The sequence below is a fragment of the Ciconia boyciana genome, chromosome 24, assembly GCF_034638445.1.
Source record: "Ciconia boyciana chromosome 24, ASM3463844v1, whole genome shotgun sequence".
Lineage (NCBI taxonomy): Eukaryota > Metazoa > Chordata > Aves > Ciconiiformes > Ciconiidae > Ciconia > Ciconia boyciana.
The window spans coordinates 3,062,217-3,076,429 of record NC_132957.1 but is presented as its reverse complement, the minus strand read 5'-3'; the positions used below and the strand labels follow the sequence as shown (position 1 = coordinate 3,076,429).

Sequence of the window (14,213 nt, the reverse complement as noted above, 5' to 3'; positions counted from 1 at the left end):
GCAGGCTGTAAATAGGGTGGGGGGGGGCAGGCGCCCCCCCCCCCCGCGGCCATGCATGCGGCCGCCCGCGGTCTGTACCCCGCGGCCCCAATAAACGCCCGTTTACCGGAGGCGACTCCCCCGCCGCCGCCTCGGCACCTTCTTACCCCCCCCCGGGACCGGGGGAGCGGCACCGGCCGGGGCCGGGCACGGGGGTGCTGGCGGCGGGTGACGGGGGGACACGGGGTGGGGGGCACGGGGCCCGGCTGCCCGGGGGCTCCCGGTGTGCAAAGTCCCCGTGCACGCACACCCCCCACGCCACGCACGTCTCGGTGCACTCACACCCCCCGTGGGCACACACATCCCACTGCACACACGTGCACCCCCCGTGCTCTCACCCACCCGTGCACCCATACCCCGTGCTTACATCCCCTGTGCACCCACCCGTGCACCCACACCCCTGTGCTCACCCCCCCCGTGCACCCACTCACCCGTGTTCACCCCCACACCCCTCTACCCATCCCCCTGTGCTCACCCCCTCCCCAGGCACCCACACCCCGTGCTCACCCCCACCCCCGGGCACACCCCCACCCAGCACCCGTGCACCCACCCACTCCCAGCCTCTCTCCCATGCAACGAGTTCCTCCGTGCTCAGCCCGCAGCAGCCGCTGGCCACGGCTCATCGCGCCACGGAGCCCCTCGCGGGGCTTTGCCGCGAGGCAGCGGGTGCGACATGGGGTCCCCACCGCTCCCCAGCACCCATGCCACGCCGTGCCTCAGTTTCCCCCGTGCGGGTGTACAGCACCACGTGCTGCCCATGGCGTTGGGGTCCCATAATGTCCCTGAGAGGGGCGAGGGTGGAGGGGGGGTGTCACCGCTGTGTCCACCAAGAGCCACGGGGTGCAATGGGGACGCAGGGACGCCAGCACCCTGACCCTGCCCCGGATGCCAGCACCCTGTGAGCTGGCAGCGAAAGCGACGATTTCCCAACTGGCCGTGAGGCCGAGCCACCAACCCCCCCGTGGGGTGACAGCCACCGAGGAGACGGGACGGTCCCCGAGGAGCCTCGCCGGCCGGTTGGGAAGGTGAGGGCAGGGCTGGGGGGCTCGGAGTGGGGCCAGGGAGGGGGGGACATGGGGGTCAGGGCACCTCCCTGCCTGCAGCCGCGGCCTGCCCACCCCGGGGTGGAGAGCTGGCAGCGGGGCGGCAGCGGCAGGGCTTGCACAACCCTCGAGCGACGATGGCCGCCTGCCCGCAGCCCAGCACCATGATGCCACCGGGCCGGATCCTGCCGCCGCTGCTGCCGCTGCTGCTGGTGCTGCCGCTCGGCCCCGCCACGCCGTGCTCCCCCCAACCCAACGCCACCCGTTTCGTCTGCACGGAGCCCACCCTGAGCACCTTCCCCTCCGGGCTGCCCCCCACCACCCTGGCCATCTCGGTGGAGTTCACGGCGCTGGCTGTCCTCCTCCCCGACGCCCTGGCCGGGCTGCCCCGGCTGCAGGAGCTCCACCTCTCCTCCAACCGCCTCGCCACCCTCCCCGAAGCCCTCCTGCGCCCCGTGCCCACCCTGCGCATCCTCGACCTGACATCCAACCTCCTGGCCGACCTCCCCGCCGGCATCTTCGCCAGCACCGAACACCTCCGGCACTTGGTGCTGCAGGGCAACCAGCTGCCGGCGCTGCAGCCCGCCTGGTTCCAGAACCTTCCCCGGCTGCGCTGGCTCAACCTGGCTGCCAACGTGTTGGCAGAGGTGCCGCCGGCGGTTTTCCGCCCGCTGCGTTCCCTACGTAGCCTGGATCTGTCCCGCAACCGCCTGGCATCCCTGGCGCCGGACGCGCTGGCCGGGCTGCGGGCACTGGAGCGGCTCGACCTGGAGGGGAACCGGCTGGGCACGCTGCCGCCCGCCGCCTTCGCGCCCACGCCCGCCCTGCGCCTCCTCTTCCTCCAGAATAACGAGCTGCGGGTGCTGCCTGCCGGCATCTTCGTCCCCCTGCGTCATCTCCGCGTCCTTGACCTGGCGCGTAACCGGCTGCGGGCGCTGGAGCTGCCCCCCCGGCCCCCCGGCCCCGTGTTGGACCTCGACATCTCGGGCAACCCCTGGGTCTGCGAGTGCCCGCTGCTGGCGCTGCTGCGGCGAGTGGCCCCGCATCTCACCACCGCCCACGACACCCTCTGTGCCAGCCCCGCGCGCTACCGGGGACAGGAGGTGGCCGCCGTGAGCCGGGCTGGGGACACGGGCTGTGAGCCCAAGGGGGACGGGCAGCACCCGCCGGACCCCTAGGCAAGGGGATTGGTGCCAGCCCAGGTGCCCGGGCATGTCACCTCCCTCCCTGCCACTCTGTCCCCAGCCGAGATGAGCTCTCCTGGGGAAACTGAGGCAGGGAGAGCAGGGCTGCAGCTGTCCCCAGCCCAAAGGCCCCTGTCCCCAGCCTGCCATCCCCATCCCAATGACCGTTGTCCCCATCCCATGACACACAGCCCAGTGGCCCCTGGCCCCATCCTGCCTGGCTCAGGCTGTCCCATGTCCCTGTCCCCACCCCACATTAAACGGTGTCACTTGGAGCCATCGCACTTTCTCCCGTGTGTTGTCCTATGAAGTCCCCAGGGCTAAGGCAGTGACGGGCACCGTGTCCCCTGACCGTGCCCGTCCCATACCCGCTGTGTCCCTTGCCCGTGCCCATTCCCGTCCTGGCCGGCCTTGTCCCCCATGGGGCCACCGCCTGGGATTGCCCACCACCCTCTCCCACCCTCTGGCGTTGCTCACCTCTGGGTGACACTGATGTCCCCTGGCCTGAGCACCCACAGGGGCTGGGGGAGGCCTGGGACCCTGTGGGGCTCTGCTTGGCTTGGGGACATTTGGTATGGAGATGCTTGGCATGGGGACACCTGGTGTTGGGTCACGGTATGGGGACACACGGCTTGGGGACACTTGGCATGGAGATGCTTGGCATGGGGACACCTGGCATGGGGACACTTGGTATGGGGACACACGGCAAGGGGACACTTGGTACGGAGATGCTTGGCATGGGGACACCTGGCAAGGGGACACCTGGCGTTGGGTCACTTGGTATGGGGACACCTGGAGTGGGGACACTTGGTATGGGGACACTTGGCATGGAGGTGCCTGGCACGGGGACACGTGGCAAGGGGACACCTGGTGTGGGGACACTTGGCATGGGGCGGTGCCTCGGGACCCCTGGCCGCCCACCCGGGTCGGGGTGTCCCCGCGGTGTCCCCGCAGTGTCCCCGGGGGCGCGGGACGTGGCGGAGCCTCCGGTCAGGATCGGGCCCCGCCGCCGGCCCACGTGGGAGCCCCCACGTGGCGGCACCCCCCAAAGCCCGCCCCTCCCGCCCCGCCCCTCTGTTCTAATTGGTGGAGGCGCGGCCCTCCCCTTCGCTCATTGGCTCCCGCCGCCAACTATGAATCCGGCGCTGGGCGGGGGCCGGGGATCGCGATCACGACCGGGGGTCGCGACAGACACCCCCCCCACCCGGTAAGTACCGTCCACGGGACTTGGCGGCAGTTGGAGGGTGGAAAGCGGGCTCGGGGGGGGTTCGGGGGCTCCCGGGGGTCTCCGGGGGTTCAGGCAGGACACAGGGGCTGGGGGGGTCCCAGGGGCCCCCTGCCGGTCCCCCCCTCCGCCCCTCCGTGGCGGGTGTCCCGGAGCACCCCGAGGGTCCCCGTCCCTCCCCGGGGACCTGCCCCCCAGACCCAAGGGGACACCCCAGGGACCTGCCTGCAGGCCCCCCGAGCCCCCCCCAGGACGGCACCGGGCCAGGCTGGGGGGGCGGCGGGGCGGGGACGCTGCCCGGTCCCCGGCGGGACCCGGGGCACAGCCGCCGGGCAGCGGGACACCCGCAGGGGCACCGACGCTGCCGGGGGCGCGGGGGGGGGGGGGCTGTCGGCTGCTCCGCTCCCTGCGGGGAGTCCCGGGGCTGCCCGGGCCGAGGTGACGGTGACCGGTGGCACGTCCCCACTGCAGGCTTGCGAAAGGCGAATCCAGCCCGGCTTCCGGCTGAGTCGCCCAAAAGCCCTCCCTGGCCCCAAACGGGGATGGGGGGACCCAAGAGGGGATGGGGACAGCCAACCCCACGGCATCCCGGCAGGGCAGGAGGCCAGCCCCATCCCCAAACCCCCTCCAGACCCCCCATGACACCCCCGCGAGCGGCTCGGAGGCCTCCAGCTGCCTCCCATTCGTGTCATGAGTTGACGGGTCTCAGCCCTCAGGAGCAGGGGCTGTGGAGGGGCGTGCTGGGGGGGCTCAGCCCTGCCACGTGCTGCTCCCCTCGGCACGGTGAGGGGTGGCCACGGGGCTCAGCCACCCCAGGGGTCCACGCCGGGCTCAGCCACTCGTGGCACGCCGTGATCTTTCTCTTCCCGCTGCAGCCGCCGCTGCCATGTCAGCCCAAAACACCGCGCCGGCAGAGGATGGGCAGGAGCTGAAGGTAGGGGTGCAAGGAGGGTTGAGGGGGGCTGCGGGCATCGCTGGGGACCCCGGCTCACTGCCATCCCCCCCGGCAGAGCGTGGTGAGCCGGGTGGCCAGCCTGGCCCTGGTGAGCTGTGCCTGCGGTGCCGTCTCCACCGCCTACGCCTCCACCAAGGAGAGCCACCCCTATGTCAAGTCCGTCTGCGACGCTGCCGAAAAGGGGGTGAAGACTCTGACGGCGGCGGCGGTCAGCGGGGCCCAGCCCATCCTCACCAAGCTGGAGCCGCAGAGTGAGTGGGGCTGGGGGGGGGGCAGCACCCCATGATTTTGGGGTACCCCAAAAACTGGCCCTAGCAGAGCTCTCGCAAGGCAGCAGGATAGGAAGAAGCTGTTTTCTCATACCCAGGTTCCACCGCCACCAAACACCTGCAAAGGGCTGGATAAGCTGGAGGAGAAGCTGGGGGGGGCAGCAGCCCATGAATTTTGGGGTGCCCCAAAAACTGGCCCTAGCAGAGCTTTCGCAAGGCAGGAGGATATTAAAAACCATCTCTCTTCACGTCTCTAGTTTCCACCGCCAACGAATACGCCTGCAAAGGGCTGGATAAGCTGGAGGAGAAGCTGCCCATCCTGCAGCAGCCCCCGGAGAGGGTAACGTCTCCCGTGGGGGACACGGAGGGGTCCAGCCCTGGGCGAGGTGCTGGGACAAGGCGTCCCTCTGCTGTCCCCTCCCAGGTGGTGGCAGGGACCAGGGAGCTGGTGTCGTCCACCGTGAGCGGTGCGGTGGGCCTGGCCCGCGGTGCAGTGCAGGGCGGCGTGGAGAGGACGCGCTCGGCGCTGAGCACCGGCGTCAGCACCGTGGTGGGCTCCCGCGTGGGCCAGATCCTGGCCACGGGGGTGGACACGGTGCTGGGGAAATCGGAGGAGCTGGTGGAGCGATACCTGCCCGGGACGGACCAGGAGCTGGGTGAGTGCCGACTGTGCCGGGCCGGAAACCATCTCCCAAATTTGGGGGTGCCAAGCTCCCCCCGGGACCCCCACCCCATTGCTCAGCACCGCCCCAGCATCGCTTGCAGCCGGTGCCCCTGCTTAGCCCCTCACGGTGGTGCCTGGGCTGCTGTGCGGTGCCAGGGCAGCACCAAGCCCCACACGGTGCCCGGGGCCACCGTGACACCGCGCAGGGGACGGTCCCCACCCGGCGGGAACCCGAAGCCGGGGAACACGGCACGGCGGTGGGTGAACTCTCACCTGGAAACCAGAAAGCAAATATAGCCTCGTGTGCCGCCCACCCCGGGTATTTATAGCTCGGCACGGGGTAATGGTGGGCAGAGCTGGCCCTGTGTCACGGCAGAGGTGACCGGAGAGGCCACCTGGCTTTTTGGTGACACATCCACATGACCTGGTGGCCAAGCATCCTGCAGCCGGGCACCCCCGTGTCCCCGTGATGGGGTGCGGAGCTCGCGGGGCTCATCCCAGCGCCAACGGCGGGATGCTCCGGTGCTTGGCGTGGGATGGTCCGGCCACGCGGTTCTCACCCCCTGGCCCCGCAGCGGCGGCAGCGGGCGTGGAGGCGGCATCACCGGAGCGGCAGAGACGGCGGCAGAGCTACTTCGTCCGCGTGGGCTCGCTCTCGGCCAAGCTGCGGCACCAAGCCCTGCGGTGCTCGCTGGGTGAGCTGCAGCGGGCACGGCACAGCGCCCAGTGCATCCTGGCCCAGCTCCACCGTATCTTCGAGCTGGTAAGGATGCGGTGGGGACAGCGCCAGCCCCGTGCCAGCCCGGCACCCCCCCCGGTGTGCTCCCACCTCGCTGTCTGTTCCCCCAGATCGAGCAGGGGCGGCAGGGCATGGATGGGCCGCTGTATGGTGCTTGGCAGCATCTCCACCGCATGTGGCTGGAGTGGAGCCGGCAGAATGCTGTGCCCATGGAGGATGGCGAGGTACGGGGTGGGGGTACCCGTGGGGGACACCGAGGTATGGGGGGGGCCATGCCATGGAGGAGGGCGAGGTACGGGGCGGGGGTACCCGTGGAGGACACCAAGGTATGGGGTGGGGGCCTCGCCCACGGAGGAGGGTGAGGTATGGGGTGGGGGTACCCATGGAGGACACCAAGGTATGGGGTGAGGTGGGGGCCATGCCCATGGAGGAGGGCGAGGTACGGGGTGGGGGTACCCGTGGGGGACACCAAGGTATGGGGTGAGGTGGGGGACCATGCCCATGGAGGAGGGCGAGGTACGGGGTGGGGGTACCCGTGGGGGACACCAAGGTATGGGGTGGGGGCCACGCCCACGGAGGAGGGTGAGGTACGGGGCGGGGGTACCCATGGAGGACACCAAGGTATGGGGTGGGGGCCACGCCCACGGAGGAGGGTGAGGTATGGGGTGGGGGTACCCATGGAGGACACCAAGGTATGGGGTGAGGTGGGGGCCATGCCCATGGAGGAGGGCGAGGTACGGGGTGGGGGTACCCGTGGGGGACACCAAGGTATGGGGTGAGGTGGGGGGCCATGCCCATGGAGGAGGGCGAGGTACGGGGTGGGGGTACCCGTGGGGGACACCGAGGTATGGGGTGGGGGCCACGCCCACGGAGGAGGGTGAGGTATGGGGTGGGGGTACCCATGGAGGACACCAAGGTATGGGGTGAGGTGGGGGCCATGCCCATGGAGGAGGGCGAGGTACGGGGTGGGGGTACCCGTGGGGACACCAAGGTATGGGGTGGGGGTACCCATGGGGGACACCGAGGTATGGGGTGGGGGCCATGCCCATGGAGGAGGGCAAGGTATGGGGTGGGGGTACCCGTGGGGGACACCGAGGTATGGGGTGGGGGTACCCATGGGGGACACCGAGGTATGGGGTGAGGTGGGGGGCCATGCCCATGGAGGAGGGCGAGGTACGGGGTGGGGGTACCCGTGGGGGACACCAAGGTATGGGGTGGGGGTACCCATGGGGGACACCGAGGTATGGGGTGGGGGGCCATGCCCATGGAGGACACCGAGGTACGGGGGTCCGAGCTGGGCAGGGGGAGCACCGCACCCCAGGGCCGCTGCTGCCCGCCGGCTGCCTTGCAGGTGGAGGCGCGGACGCTGGCCATGCTGCGCGGGCTCCTGCGCCAGCTCCACGCCGCCTGCACCCGCCTGGCCGCTGGCGCCCGGGGTTTACCCAGCAGCATGCAGGGGACGGCGGGACACGTCCGGCACGGCATGGAGGGCGTGCAAGCTTCCCTCTCCCGCGCCCGCTCCTTCCACGACCTGTCGAATTTGGTGCTGGCGCAGAGCCGGGAGACGGTGATGCGGGCGCAATTGAGCATCGACGAGCTGCTGGAGTACGTGGGGCAGCACGCGCCCCTGCCCTGGCTGGTGGGACCCTTCGCCCCCGCCCTGGTGGAGTATCCGGAGGATGTCCCCGTGGAGATGGCCAAATGGGAGGGTTGCATCACCGTGGGGGGGACGCACCGCGTGCCCGCTCCCCCGCAGCTCTGCAGCCAGCCCGAGTCCCGGCACCGCCAAGCTGGGGGAGTGCCCGCTCGCCCGCAGCAGTGAACCCCATCCCCGGCAGGGACGCGGTGACGACGGACTCGGTGACCTGGCGTGGGACCCCTGATGCTGCAGCCGGGGACTCGTTCGGGGAGGGGGGGGACGGTGGCACGTGGAGGACGCAGCGGACCCTTCCTGTCCGAGGTCTGGGGCTCCCCATGGTGTCCCCAGCCCCAGAGAGTGTCGGGATTTCTTATCTTAGCAGCTTCAAAGCACTTTAAAGAGGAATAAAACAACTTTTTAGGCCTTAAAATGGCTCACAGCCCGGAGCGCCGGCTGCGGCAGAGCCACCGCGTCATGCCGGGCTCGGCAGGGGTGGCAGAGCTGGGGGTGCGGGGTGACCCCATGGGGAGGGTTTTGCTGGCAGGGTGACAGGGTGGGGGGAGCGGGGTGGGCTCCGGTGGGGTGCTGGGATGGAGGGTGCCGGCGGGGTGCCGAGGCGGCTGGACTGTGAACTGCAGCCGTGTGGCACTGAACTTCGTCCCGGTTATCACCGCTGCGTCTCGCGGCAGGGCTGGGCCCGGGGTATCCCCAACATTGCGGGTGCAGTGTGGCCGCGGCACCCAGCGGGGTGACGCCAGGTTCCCCCGGGACCGTCCGTCCTCCTGCCACCGGCACCCACTGGGACCAGTCTGACCTTCTCCGCTGGGCCAGGTGTGGGGGGGACAGCGGGAGCCCTGTGCTGGGGGATCCCCCCGAGGGGAGGGTGGGTTTTGGGGGGTCAGTGCCTGAGCCGTCCCGGGGGTGGGTGTGGGTGGGGGCCAGGGGATCTGGTCCCGAGGGGGTCAGAGCAGCCCAGTCTGGGGGACCTGGTCCCGGGGGATTCGGTCTCAGGTGGGGGGGATCAGTGCAGCCTGGTCCCAGGGCATCCAGTCCCGGGGGTGATCGGTGCCGTCCGGTCCTGGGAGATCGGGTCCCGAGGGGGTCGGTGTAGCCCGGTGCCGGAGGGAATCGGTCCGGGAGGGATCCAGTCCCGGGGGATCGGGTCCCGAGGGGGTCGGTGTAGCCCGGTGCCGGGGGGACTCGGTCCCGGGGGGGTCCAGTCCCGGGAGGGCCGGTGCAGCCCGACCCGGGGGATCCGGTGCTGGCGGGGGGATCGGTGCAGCCCCATCCCGGGGGTCCCGGTCCCGGGCCCGGTCCCCGTCCCGGAGGGGTCGCTGCAGCCCCGGGCCGCGCCGCTCCCCGCGGGTCGGTGCTCCCGGCGGGTCGGTGCTCCCGGCCCGCCCCGGCCCGGCCCCGGCAGGGCGGGTCCCGGTCACATGCGCTCGGGGCCGGGCTCCGGGGCTATAAAGGCCGGTGGGGTGGGAGCGGGGCGAGCCCAGAGCGGAGTCTCGCCTCCAGCGGTGAGCCCGGTCCCGGTCCCGGTCCCGGTTCCCCCCCCTGTCCTGGCGGGCCCCGGCGGGGTGGTGGCTGCCCCGGCTTAGGGAGGGGGGTAACTTGGGGTTCCCCCCTCCTGGGGGTGAGTGGGAGGCGTTGGGGGGGTCTGACCCCGCTCACGGTTTCCCCAGCCCCGCCATGGCCACCAGCGAGCCCGGGACGGCGCAGCCCAAGGCGGAGGAGCAGCAGGTCAGTGGGGGCGAGGGGGGGCTTGGGGCGGGGGTGTCCAGGGCGTCCCTGCCTGGGGACAGGGCTCTGGGTTATCCCACCCTTGGGTGGGCTTGGAGAGTCCCCAGAGTACCCCAAAGCCATGCTCGGGGGGTTGGGGGCACACAGTGCCCCCCCCATCCCCTGTGAGATTTGGGGTTCTATCACCCACCCCACGCTCATCCTGACCCCTTCACCCCCCCAGAGCATCGGGACGCGGGTGGCCAGCCTGCCCCTGGTGAGCTCTGCCTACGACATGGTCTCCACCGCCTACGCCTCCACCAAGGAGAGCCACCCCTACGTCAAGTCCGTCTGCGACGCTGCCGAAAAGGGGGTGAAGACTCTGACGGCGGCGGCGGTCAGCGGGGCCCAGCCCATCCTCACCAAGCTGGAGCCGCAGAGTGAGTGGGGCTGGGGGGGGGCAGCACCCCATGATTTTGGGGTACCCCAAAAACTGGCCCTAGCAGAGCTCTCGCAAGGCAGCAGGATAGGAAGAAGCTGTTTTCTCATACCCAGGTTCCACCGCCACCAAACACCTGCAAAGGGCTGGATAAGCTGGAGGAGAAGCTGGGGGGGGCAGCAGCCCATGAATTTTGGGGTGCCCCAAAAACTGGCCCTAGCAGAGCTTTCGCAAGGCAGGAGGATATTAAAAAACATCTCTCTTCACGTCTCTAGTTTCCACCGCCAACGAATACGCCTGCAAAGGGCTGGATAAGCTGGAGGAGAAGCTGCCCATCCTGCAGCAGCCCACGGAGAAGGTAGTGGGGTGGGGTGGGCAACCACGCTTGAGGTCTCCCCCCAGTGCTGCTTAACAGAGGGTTGTCCACCCCCCAACCAGCTCATCTCGGACACCAAGCAGCTGGTGACATCCACGGTGACGGGGGCCAAGGATGTCCTGACCAGCACCATGGCTGGGGCCAAGGATGCGGTGACAAGCCGGGTGACGGGTGTGATGGACATGACCAAAGGGGCCGTGCAGGGCAGCATGGAGCTGACCAAGTCGGCGGTGAGCAGCGGCGTCAGCACCGTCATGGGCTCGACTGTGGGCCAGATGGTGGTGAGCGGGATGGGCTCCATGCTGGAGAAGTCGGAGGAGCTGGTGGACCATTACCTGCCCATGACGGATGAGGAGCTGGGTAAGGAGCTGATCGCAGCCCCCTGGAGATTTGTCATGGCCTGGGGGTCCCCTTGGAGAGGGGTGGGTACAGCCCGGGCAGGGTGATGCCGGGTCTACATGGGGGTGGTGGTGGTGGGGCCACCTCAGCAGCTCCTCTCCCACAGCCAAGCTGGCCACGGCCGTGGAGGGCTTTGAAACGGAGCAGCAGAAGCAGCAGCAGAGCTACTTCGTGCGCCTGGGCTCCCTCTCGGCCAAGCTGCGGCACCGAGCCCTCCAGCACTCGCTGGGCAAGCTGCAGAGCGCCCGCCGCAGCAGCCAGGACGTGCTGGCCCAGCTCCAGCGCACCCTCGACCTGGTAGGACCCGTCCCCGTGTCCCCCCTGCCACCCTGGGGCTGTGGCAGACCACCCATGGCAGGCTCTGTCTCTCCTCCCAGGTGGAGCATCTCAAGCAAGGCATGGACCAGAAGCTGCAGGGAGGGCAGGAGAAGCTGCAGCAGATGTGGCTGGAGTGGAGCAAGAAGCAACCGGGCGGTGGCAAGGATCTGGTGCCACCAGAGGTAGGTGGAGGGCAGGGGGTCCCTGGGGTCACCCGGTGTGTGTCCCCCCGCCCCTCACTACCCCCTTGTCCCCCTGCAGCCGGTGGAGTCGGGCACGCTGGCCCTGCTGCAGGGCTTGACGCAGCAGCTCCAGAGCTCCTGCCAGCCCTTGGTGTCCAGCCTCCAGGGCCTCCCTGCCAGCATCCAGGACACGGCAGGACAGGTCCGGCACAACGTGGAGGAGCTACGGGCAGCCCTCGCTTCCGCTGCCTCCCTCCAGGACGTGACGGGCAGCGTCCTGGCCCAAGCCCGTGCCCGTGCCACCAAAGCTCGGCAGCTGATGGACGAGCTGGTGGAGCACGTGGCCCACAACACGCCCCTGACCTGGCTGGTGGGACCCTTTGCCCCCTCGGGCCAGCGCCTGGTGGATCAGGAGATGCAGTAGCATCCTCGGGGGTGGGGTGATGTTGGTCCCATCCATCTGTCCGGTTGTCCCTGTCCCCCCCCAAGCCTCGATAGGAGCATCTACTAACCCCTGCCTGGCCCACCTTGCCCGTAACCTCGGTGCCTGCCTGTACAAGGGACCTCTCCTGCCTGCCCCAAGTGCAGCTCTGTCCCTTGTCACCTCTGCCAGGGCTGTGCAGTAATGTGCCTTGGTTCCCCCAAGTGCCTTTTGGGGTCACCTCCAGCCCCTGGCTGGGTCCCCCATGTCGCCTCATCCTTGGTGCCTTCAAGCCCCGGTCTTGTAGTGTCGGGGATGGCTTGTGAAGCAATAAACTGTGGTTAGTTTTGCACTGGACTGTGAAGCTTCTTCTGGGGGGGGTGGGGGTGGTATTGGGGTCCCTAGGGCTACATCCCACCCCAAGCAGGGGCTCAGGAGGACGGTGATGATGTCATAGCCCTGCGTGACCTCACAGGGGCTGGAACTTCTACTGGAGGGGACAGCCTGGGGCTGAGCCCCCGGGACACCGGCCTCTTCCCCCCACCCCCTGAGCAGAGCCCATGGCTGAGGGTGAGTGGAGGGGGTGCTCTAGCCCCCCACCCTGAGTCTTGGGGACCCCCATGTCGTGGGGCCCCCACCCATCCCACAGCCCAGCAAGATGCCCGGCCTGTCCCCTGCCCTGGTGGGACCAGGGGTGGGAGGACGGGAGCAGGAGGTTGGGACCAGGACTGTCCTGGAAGGGGGATGTCCCCAGCCCCAGGGACACAGACAGGCCCATCCCAGGGGCCTCAGGGTGGCAGGGTCTGGCAGTGGGGGGGGTGCTGGGCAGGACCTGCTCACCCCGCTGGGACTGAGGGGCAGCACCCCGTGCCCTGCATCCCATGCAGTGGTACCCTGCTCTGTGCCCCCAGCCCGGGGCGTCACCCACACCACCGGTGACGATGGCCCCGGGGCACCATCCTCGGGTGCAGGGCTGCAGCACCGGCAGCAGCAGGTCAGTGCCAGGGGCCAAGCAGGACCCCAGGGCACCCCCAGCGCGGCTCAGCCCCTCGCCCGGCACAGCTTGCCATGAGCTGGGTGCCCACCCGTCCCACCGGCAGACTCCCTCTGTGCACCCCAGAAGAGACAGACACCGAGGCCCCCCACGGGCTTGGCCCACAGGTGACACAGGGGCTCCGTGGCACCCACCTGCGCCCAGGTGCCAGTGCTGTGCCCCCTCCCCTTGCAGGCAGAGCCCCTGCGGACCCCGCGGATGAAGCCACCCCGCAGCCATCCCAGCAGGTACCCTGTCCGTGGGGGCCGTGCCCCTGCTTGGGGTCCCGCAGGTCCCTGGAGGGGGCTGTGTCGGTGTCCCGGGGGTACGGGTCTGACGGCAGCCCCTGTGCACCCCAGGCTGCTGCAGGCTCTGCCCCGAGAGGCCCCCCCATGCAGCTGGAAGTCCCCGAGGACACCGGTACCAGCAGCCCCTCGGCCGTGGCCACCATCCTCTGCGCCTTGCTGGGCCCCGCGGCGGGTCAGCTCGTCCTCCACAGCACGGAGCGGGCGCTGGATACATCCCAGCAGTGGCTGAACCGATACCTGCCCCTGGGGGAGAGGCAGGCGGGTAAGAGACCCCAGGATGCTGCTGGGGGTCCCCATGTCCCTCCCACCCCGGGATGCTGCTGGTCCCCGTGTCCCCTTCGCCTCGGGATGCTGCTGGGGGCCAGGACCCCGGCACCCCGCCTCCAGCCCCTCTTCCCCTGCAGTGGACGGGGCTGCAGAGGGGTCAGATTCGGCTTCAGCCAGGGCTCTGCGGCACAGCCGCCTCCTTCCCCTCGGCTCCCTGCCCGGCGATGCCAGGAGCCGAGCCGTGGCCCTGGTGCAGCAGCTCCGGCAGAAGTGGCTGGACACCCCCCACCACCTCGCCCAGCTCCAGCACATCCTCGACATGGTGAGAGCCGCCGGTTCGTGGTGCTGGGGGGGGGAGGAATCCCCACTGGGGGGATCCCCACCCTGCCCAGGACCCCCGTGCCCACGGTGCTATTCCTCCTGCAGACCTGGCAAGGCTTGGCGGAGCCGCTCCACAACAGCCAGGAGATGTGGGCATGCAGGAACCAGGCGCAGGCAAGCCCCTGCCCACACCCTGCCTGTCCCTGCACCCAGGCAAGGCCGGCCGAGGGGTGCGGGACCCCCGTGATGCCACCGGGGCAGGGGCTGGCCACGGGTCGGATGCTGGCGCGGCGGCTGCAGGACTCCTTGGTGCAGCTGCGGGCTCGGGCCGGGCAGCTGCCAGCCCTGCTGCAGCGGGCAGCCCAGCGAGCCCAGCGCGGCGTGGCCGTGGTCCACGGTGCCGTCGGCCGGGCCGGGCCCCTGTGGGAGCTGCTGGGGACCGTGCTGGCCTGGGGACGCGAGGTGGTGGCCCAGGCCTGGGGAGCGCTGGTGGTGTTCCTGCTCCAGCACCCGCTGGTGCCACGGCTGGAGGATGCGACCGAGGATGCTGCCGAGGATGCCAGCGTGGCGGCACCGCCCCGCCAACCCCCCAAAACCTAGGGGTGCCCCAAATTCAACCAGCCACAGCTGTCGCCCCGGGCCATGCGAGGGTCTGAAACCCTGCTGCGTC

General features: G+C 70.0%; 3 protein-coding genes across 5 annotated transcripts; all 3 read left to right on the top strand.

Annotated features, from left to right (window-relative positions):
* The first annotated feature begins 877 nt into the window (after nt 1-877).
* LRG1 (leucine rich alpha-2-glycoprotein 1) lies at nt 878-2,524 on the top strand. The gene is made up of 2 exons (XM_072845566.1): nt 878-1,064; nt 1,238-2,524. The coding sequence occupies exon 2, from the start codon at nt 1,247-1,249 to the stop codon at nt 2,258-2,260; it is 1,014 nt and encodes a 337-aa protein (XP_072701667.1). The 5' UTR covers nt 878-1,064; nt 1,238-1,246; the 3' UTR covers nt 2,261-2,524.
* Nucleotides 2,525-3,390: 866 nt separating this feature from the next.
* LOC140643578 (perilipin-3-like) lies at nt 3,391-8,174 on the top strand. Of its 3 annotated transcripts, XM_072845563.1 has the most exons (8): nt 4,067-4,274; nt 4,367-4,425; nt 4,502-4,697; nt 4,973-5,055; nt 5,140-5,371; nt 5,955-6,142; nt 6,229-6,342; nt 7,470-8,174. In XM_072845563.1, the coding sequence occupies exons 1-8, from the start codon at nt 4,130-4,132 to the stop codon at nt 7,938-7,940; spliced, it is 1,488 nt and encodes a 495-aa protein (XP_072701664.1). In that variant the 5' UTR covers nt 4,067-4,129; the 3' UTR covers nt 7,941-8,174. The 3 variants fall into 3 exon arrangements, with proteins under 3 accessions (XP_072701665.1, XP_072701664.1, XP_072701663.1); XM_072845564.1 differs by lacking the exon at nt 4,067-4,274 and adding an exon at nt 3,391-3,473 and having other exon boundaries at nt 4,973-5,371; XM_072845562.1 differs by having other exon boundaries at nt 4,070-4,274; nt 4,973-5,371.
* Nucleotides 8,175-9,210: 1,036 nt separating this feature from the next.
* LOC140643577 (perilipin-3-like) lies at nt 9,211-11,964 on the top strand. The gene is made up of 8 exons (XM_072845561.1): nt 9,211-9,277; nt 9,443-9,500; nt 9,724-9,919; nt 10,194-10,276; nt 10,357-10,654; nt 10,800-10,990; nt 11,071-11,193; nt 11,273-11,964. The coding sequence occupies exons 2-8, from the start codon at nt 9,450-9,452 to the stop codon at nt 11,615-11,617; spliced, it is 1,287 nt and encodes a 428-aa protein (XP_072701662.1). The 5' UTR covers nt 9,211-9,277; nt 9,443-9,449; the 3' UTR covers nt 11,618-11,964.
* The last annotated feature ends 2,249 nt before the right edge of the window (nt 11,965-14,213 follow it).

What these genes read in the sequence shown, in the direction of transcription:
- LOC140643577 (XM_072845561.1), top strand. Translation starts at nt 9,450, where the DNA reads ATGGCCACCAGCGAGCCCGGGACGGCGCAGCCCAAGGCGGAGGAGCAG. An exon ending in CCAAGGCGGAGGAGCAGCAG is followed by an intron (nt 9,501 to 9,723) that starts GTCAGTGGGGGC and finishes TCACCCCCCCAG; the next exon opens with AGCATCGGGACGCGGGTGGC. An exon ending in TCCAGCGCACCCTCGACCTG is followed by an intron (nt 10,991 to 11,070) that starts GTAGGACCCGTC and finishes CTCTCCTCCCAG; the next exon opens with GTGGAGCATCTCAAGCAAGG.
- LOC140643578 (XM_072845562.1), top strand. Translation starts at nt 4,130, where the DNA reads ATGACACCCCCGCGAGCGGCTCGGAGGCCTCCAGCTGCCTCCCATTCG. An exon ending in GTGCTGCTCCCCTCGGCACG is followed by an intron (nt 4,275 to 4,366) that starts GTGAGGGGTGGC and finishes TTCCCGCTGCAG; the next exon opens with CCGCCGCTGCCATGTCAGCC. An exon ending in CACCAAGCTGGAGCCGCAGA is followed by an intron (nt 4,698 to 4,972) that starts GTGAGTGGGGCT and finishes TCACGTCTCTAG; the next exon opens with TTTCCACCGCCAACGAATAC.
- LRG1 (XM_072845566.1), top strand. Translation starts at nt 1,247, where the DNA reads ATGATGCCACCGGGCCGGATCCTGCCGCCGCTGCTGCCGCTGCTGCTG.